Source organism: Dinoponera quadriceps, unplaced genomic scaffold (genome assembly GCF_001313825.1).
Source record: "Dinoponera quadriceps isolate SergipeBrazil2010 unplaced genomic scaffold, ASM131382v1 scaffold365, whole genome shotgun sequence".
Lineage (NCBI taxonomy): Eukaryota > Metazoa > Arthropoda > Insecta > Hymenoptera > Formicidae > Dinoponera > Dinoponera quadriceps.
The window spans coordinates 570,254-577,488 of record NW_014554573.1 but is presented as its reverse complement, the minus strand read 5'-3'; the positions used below and the strand labels follow the sequence as shown (position 1 = coordinate 577,488).

General features: G+C 39.2%; 2 protein-coding genes across 4 annotated transcripts in view; both read left to right on the top strand.

The window, feature by feature from the left end:
- Positions 1-1,193, top strand: part of LOC106752106 (ejaculatory bulb-specific protein 3-like) — a 2,362-nt gene extending 1,169 nt beyond the window's left edge. The window contains exon 2 of the mRNA XM_014633520.1: positions 860-1,193. Within this exon, the coding sequence (XP_014489006.1) occupies positions 860-1,032 (173 nt within the window). The 3' untranslated portion in view covers positions 1,033-1,193. The remainder of the gene's footprint in view (positions 1-859) is intronic.
- A 533-nt stretch (positions 1,194-1,726) lies between these two features.
- Positions 1,727-7,185, top strand: LOC106752134 (lactosylceramide 4-alpha-galactosyltransferase-like). 3 transcript variants are annotated; one of them, XM_014633599.1, is made up of 4 exons: positions 1,727-1,851; positions 3,428-3,687; positions 4,106-4,713; positions 5,814-7,185. In XM_014633599.1, exons 2-4 carry the CDS (start codon positions 3,510-3,512, stop codon positions 6,081-6,083), a joined length of 1,056 nt encoding a protein of 351 aa, XP_014489085.1. In that variant the 5' UTR covers positions 1,727-1,851; positions 3,428-3,509; the 3' UTR covers positions 6,084-7,185. The 3 variants fall into 3 exon arrangements, with proteins under 3 accessions (XP_014489085.1, XP_014489083.1, XP_014489084.1); XM_014633597.1 differs by having other exon boundaries at positions 3,382-3,687; XM_014633598.1 differs by lacking the exon at positions 1,727-1,851 and having other exon boundaries at positions 2,657-3,687.
- Positions 7,186-7,235: the final 50 nt, after the last annotated feature.

The window sequence follows — 7,235 nt, the reverse complement described above, 5'->3', positions numbered from 1 at the left end:
CTCTGAACCGTTGAAACCATCTTTTGCATGTTGCTTCTGATAGAGCATGATCACCATATGCCTCGACAAGCATTTGATGCGACTCTGCAGCACTTTTCTTCAAATGAAAACAAAAAATTAATGCTTTCCGCAAATCATCATTTTCTGGTACAAAATTCGACATTTTTAACACGATGAAAAAATATGATGTTGTTTGTTCAATAACTTGATGTAAACTGAATATGTTTGATAGATGTCATAGAAACCAAACAAAACAAAATTAAGGCCCGTTCAAAATAAATATTCCCTATCGAGACATTTGTATTTTGACGCTCACTTCATACCGGTACACCTGGTAGTTCATGCGGTTTAAGTTCTGTTTCACGCATCGTTTCACGACGATATTCAAAAATGATAGTTGTATGTATATTTGATATTTTCGTTGTTACGGCAATAACAAATACATGTTTTGATTACGACGATTTTGCGACCATCACCAAAAAAAAAATTATCCGATTATTATTATTATTTTTTTTTTTATTAAAAATGTGTTTCTGACAGTCACAATATTTAAATGAGCATTAAATGATATCGGAATGTATATTTGATATTTCTGCTGTTTTCGTTGCCGTGATAAAGTAGAAGTTTTGATAACGATTTTGTATCATTACTAAAAGTATTAAATTGACTTTTTTTAAATTAAAAGTGTCTAAATACTGCACCATATCTGTTTAAATATTCTTTTTACACATAAAAAAACTCATAATTAGCAATTAATAATAATATTTGTTAACATGAAACTGCATCAAATTTCCATCGATTAGAAAAGAAAGAAAAAGGACCGGAACATTTGGATGATTAAAGACTTCACATTTCATAGAACACGCCGCCGAAGCGTTTGTAACGAAATGCCGCAAATGTACGGATATACAAAAGCAGAACGTCGAGAAGATAGTCGTATGGTATACTGAGAACCGTCCGGACGAATGGACCGCCATGGTGCAGAAGTTGCTGGAGGACGCGAAAAAGCTGAATATCAGTCCCGTCGTTTAATATTGCTAAATGAACTTATATAGTCCATTTCACTTGTTGCACTTGTCTTATTTTTACAAAGATTTACAGAATCAAGTAGATCTTGCTTCTGCATATCTCTCGAATAACATAATTGCAATACGATGAGCACGTAGACAAAGGCAGGAACTAACAATATGCATATTAATAATTGTAATCAATAATAAAAACCATTTAATGTGTCGCCAGGAATATTACTTTCCTTTTTTAAGATGCAAAGTAGATTATCGAGCAACATGCGAGTTCGTATTTTAAACAAAATGAAAAAATCAGACTCCAGTAAATGTTAGGGCGTTGTTCGCTTATCCTGCGTCCATCTCTCATGCTGGATGTATCTCGAGTCGAAATTTGGACGCTCTTAATAAGAACATCCACGTGAAGTCGATTCCACGGATATTCTCGTGGAGTAAGACTTACCAACTACTTCCACTTTGACGATCCATTTTAATGCTGAAAGCGGAACTTTAAGGCATCACTAGGGTGAAAGTAGGCTCAACATAGGGCGAAAATGTCGACTCGGGTATTCGGACCGCGTCAGGAGGAGAGAGCGCAAAAATTCACCCCAATCTGGCCGTCCGCGACGATGCATCGATGTCATCACGCATGCGTCACGGTGATACATTTGAGGGGTAATATCCACTAGCGGAAAATCATTCTCGCTTAGTCGCGAGAAAATGCCCGGGGGAAATGTGCACGCCGCGTAGTCGACGACACCGTTGTAACAACTAACGTACCTCTTCGTGCCGAATCTATCGGACCACGTCAGCTGTCGGAGGGACGATCGATAGGAGTGGAAAAGCGGTACGTCGAGACGATCTGTTGGAAAACACAGCGTGTGGTTTAATGCTCTCTGAGCGAGTCGACGAAAATCACGTTTAGGTCGTTCCATTGATTGATACCGCCGATCTCGCGTTCAGCTTCTCCCATCGTGTCTCAATTCGTCTCATTTTACTGTCAAACAGACACGCGGATCCAGAGTCATGATATCAGGCAGATATTCGGCAACTGGGAAGTGAAAGAAGACGCACAAATTGTCCCGGTCGTTACGACCTATAGCGCGATCGCAATCGACGTGATAATGAACGTAAATCGACTGATTGGTATCATTTTAAAATAACAGCTTGTTTGTTGGTCGAGTTTCGTTAATGACGTTCCATTGGGGGGGATTGTGAGGTGTGTCTGTCGCGCGTCGTTAATATTCTCGGACTTTGGATATATTTATGTTTGTCTCGTATCCTTTTTCTCAAGCGGAATACAAGCTGATGTAAAACTGTCGCAGTGTGATTCCGAGTATCCTGCACGATTGGATTTTCCGTGACAAGATTTATCGCACATGGCATCGCCTTACCGAGATTCCAACGGGTCGTTCTATAAAGATTCTTTCGTTCGTCTGTCATTCTCGCGACACGCAAAATTAAATGTTTATCGGTAATGTTAAATCTTTGATACTTTGAACTCGTCAAATTTTGTCGTTGAGAGCAAACAAATGCTTAAGATCTTAGGGTCTGTTCGTTTTCGCTGCACCGCTGAACTAATGCAATAAGTTGAAGCGAGACAAGTATATGCTTTCTCACTTCAACTTATTGCACTAGTTCGGCGGCGCAGCGAAAACGAACAGACCTTTAGTCAACGCGGTTTTTTTAGGATTGCGCGCGTATATTAACATAATTAACATACATTAACATAACCTACGTATAACCTACAGTAATGTTCATCGCACACGACAGTCAGTTGTATTGCACTCATCATACTTAGGTTTTCACATTGTGAAGTGGGATTATTTCGGTATGATAAAAAGTTTGATTTAGTGTGCATTGTTTATATTTGCGCGCCTGATGCAGTCAGTGATTTATTTCGTCAAACATTCGTATCACTTAATGTAGAGAGCTGATATATATTTTGTTTTTTTCAACAAGACTTCAAAAGATCCCGTGATTTTGTCATTCGAGAATGTTCTATGATTTTCCATATAACACCGCGATAACATTATCCATAGTTACTTGTGTGTGATTATCGTTTCCACTTAGGGCCGTATTCTAAACTCTTATTGATAAAAATGCTTTTAAAATTGTCTAAGAAGAGCCACATTTAAGGTACCTTTTATCGATAAAAAAAAAACATTCAGAATATGGATCTCATTCAGTAACTGTTCACATTTAAAAAGGTACTTGCAAGTACACAAGAACAATCGCAGTAGATGTCAATAAATCGAATTCGATACAATATCTCGAGATACTTCTTCACTTAGTGAAACAACGGAAGAATTTGAGATGTGTTTGGGATAGTCAGTCGGAAACTCCATTAATTCAATTTTTTAATTCTATTTACAAGGGAACGGCGAACGTTTGAAGGAGATGTTCACACGCATTTCCTATAGGTAACACCGTCTGTTTGAAACATGTCGCGACAAATCGGTGACATTAACTCGACGGCATAATCAAACAAGCAGCTGCAAGAAAATGAGGAGAAGATTATTATGCGGCATTATCTTGGCCAGTTCGCTTTTTATATATATCATAGTCTCGACTGAGAGTGTTCGCCAAAAGATACCTTTCTTCGACGCCACAGCTTACGGTATCAGGTGCTACAATGAAGCTTCGACGGCGGAAGGCATCCGTGACTTCGAACCAGAATCGAGTACGATATTTTTCGTGAATGTTTCAGTGTCTAATTATTATTAGAAAATATAGTTGTAAACTCCATTTCAATATGGCTTGAACACGTTTCGTCACATTTTCTCTGATAAAATATGTTGCGAATTACTCATTTTTGTATCTTATAAATTACATAATCAAAAATTACATAAAAAATTATGAAACATTATCAGATATTAAATAAAAAATAGATTCTTATATGTGGTTAATCTCAACATTCGCTCTTAATATCGCTTTTTAAACGAAATAGTCTAACGAAAAATGAACATCGAATCGTATTCATGTCAAATCGGTGTCGGAAATTACATGGGATCGACGTCGATTTGACGTTGATTCGACAAGTGATTTCTCGCTGAGAGTAGAAAATGAAAATATTCGTTCTGCAACGTTTTATGCTTCAGGTGTGGACAAATTGGAGCCAGGTCGGAATATTTTTTTCCATGAGACTTCCTGCTTCGGCGAGGAAGGCCTCATACTAAATGCTCGGCAAGCCTGTGCCGTGGAATCGGCGGCGCGGATGAATCCGTCTATGACCGTGTACCTGCTGTTTGTGAGTAAGTCCGAGTTCTCGAACGGCACCCGGGAGATCGTCAGCCACTTGCTCAACTATCGTAACATCAAGATCCGGCACATTCAGCCGGACAGCTACGTCAAGTACACGCCGTTGGAGGCGTGGTACGCCAAAGGTGCGCTGAAGAAGAGCCGTTGGCCCAACAGCCATATGTCGGACGTGCTGCGCTACCTGACCCTGTGGAAGTACGGCGGCATATATCTGGACTTGGACGTGGTGGTTACCAGCTCGCTGGAAGATCTGACCAATTTCGCTGGTGCCGAAGATTGGGATGACGTTGCCGCCGGTGTCATCGGTTTCGACATGTCGCAATTGGGCCGGCGTATCGCCGACGCCTGCGTGCGAGATCTCAAGAAAAATTTTCGCGGCGATTTGTGGGGCAACAATGGACCCGGGGTTATCACGAGAACACTGCAAAAATTCTGCGCCACGAAATACGTAAGTATTGACCGCGAGAGGAAAAGTCAATTAGTGTTAAGAGAGTGCTTAACCCCTTGACATACAAATAAAACGGAATTTGATGCGTCCGAAAAATACTATTTAATTTTGCTCAATGAACAGTTATGTGCAAGCTTGTGAAACAATAATTGAATAATCACAAGTGAAATAATTGAATAATCTAATAATATACTGTACGGCGTCACCGGAGACAGTTCTTGACGTCTTGGAGACGTTAAAGTCTACAATAGTACATGAAATGAATGACGTCTCCCAGACGTCATTGTATGTCAAGGGGTTAAAAAGATAGACTTGAGGATTTTCTTAGCAATTAACGAGTAATATGGTTTTTTTCCCGTACGAACTGCAACTCTGTGTCGCAACGTTTCGAGTTATATAACGTTAAGAATATGTTTGCGTCACTTAAGCAAACAAGATACACGCGATGATAAATATTGTTATGCTCGCGCGGGGAAATGAGACAACGTTAAAAGGAAAACAACTTCAACTATATTTGCTATTTACAAGGAAGCACGCGTAACTCGCAGGTTCAAGTTCTCTCTTTCGTTAAAGACCGTCGCGCACGTCACGACGACTCGACCGCCCCAGAGAGAATCTCTCTAACCCGTTGTTTATCCGTCAACGCTGATCATCTGTTGTTTACGACTCGTTGCCAAGAGAATCAGCTGTATGTTCAGGGCGCTAAAAGCGCGGGCATCAAGACACGGGCGTAACAATATAAGATGTGTCCGCTTATCAGAAAGACTCGTTTCATCGAATTCAATTCCCTAGATGCGGCGAATGTCGCTCTGTTGCTCTGTTAATGAAAGATTAGAGATATTATTTCATTCAAAAATGCACTTCGCATAAGCGGACGAGAAAGCATCGAGTTTTTTCTCACCGATTCGCTACGGTATTGTAAATGTACAATATAATATATATATTTGAATGTACAACATATTGAACCTTGAAAACTTCGAACCTCTCGTTAGATACAACAGCTGTACTTATATATTAGGCCACTCTAAACAAAAAAGTCCTTTGCAAATATTTTTTCAATTATTAGTTAAAGAAACTAAACATACACCTTAATATTGCAGGCACGCGATATGACGACTGCCCGTTGCCATGGTTTCGCCGTCTACCCGCCGTCAGTCTTCTACCCGGTCCACTATAAGAAATGGAAGAAATATTTCGAGACCAAAGAGAATAACGAGACGATGAAGATACTGAACAAAGCGAAGGCGATCCACGTGTGGAACAAATTGAGTAACGCCGAACAGGTACGAGTGGACAGCAACGTACCTTACGCCATCATCGCACGGAGGTATTGTCCCTATGTTTTCAATAATCGTAAAACAGTGTTTTGAAGAAGCTGAGAATTGAACGAGGAGCGACGTTGATATGCTCAACATGTATTGCTCAGTCGTACACATCACAACAATGCAATTTCGGATTTGTCCCAGTATGACCCGAGTGAGCGACGATGTATTTAAACAAAATGTATTTAACGAGACAAAGGCTGATTTAGAAAAGTGTTCTAATCATCCCGTAATAATATTAAGACGAAATTGTATATTTATAACGATATCAAAGAGACCAGCACTTAAGTATGTAGTAGAAGACGACTGTGTCTAATGAGTGTCTCAAGTAGAACGGAAAATGACGATGAAGTCATTTTGACGTGATTTTCTGTCCTACTCGGGATTAACAACGAGTGCAATTCTACAATGAGATCTGCAATGCGGTCGTTGACATCGTAAAGTTGTGAAAGTGCAGTCATTCGGTTCAATTCCAGCGATTGGATTGACCGTATTCCACTGAAATTGGAAGTGGACCAACGACTGCGACCGCACTGTAGGTTGAGCTTTTTAAGCGCGAAATACTGCGACTCGTACATATCGATATAAATGTAGGATATGTGATGAAATGATCTCGACACTGAAGCTTATCATATACTGATTGCTTATACAGTATGAGTCAACAGTTTCCCTTTCTTCTGTCAAGAGAAGTCTATTTTTGCATGAAGAAACTCGGTAGGCTATTATATTTTTCGCGTTTAGATCTCATAAATGCAAAGAATCAATTCGCTCGTTTCCCTGATGCACCAAATACCCGTCCCGGATATATGTCTTGAATATGGTGACATTACGCACATATCACATAATTCCTTTGATATGCATATATTATTAATTTCACTTTAATTCCCAATCTATTTAGCGTACTACTATGTAAGTACGAGACTCGAAATGGAATCGAGTGTTTAGTGCAAAAGAGCAACGTGCAATATCTACGTATTACTTTTGTTTATATTTATCTTGATTAGATAGATTCGCTGCACAAGTCGGAGAAATATAATCTTAAAACGGACCCATTAGTACAAACTGTTAAAGACAATTGTTATTAATATTAATATTAATATTAATATAAGATTCAGCATAACAGTGGCCATATATATTGTAAATATTTAAAATTTTCCACATGTGTGATATATATATATATATATATATATATATATATAT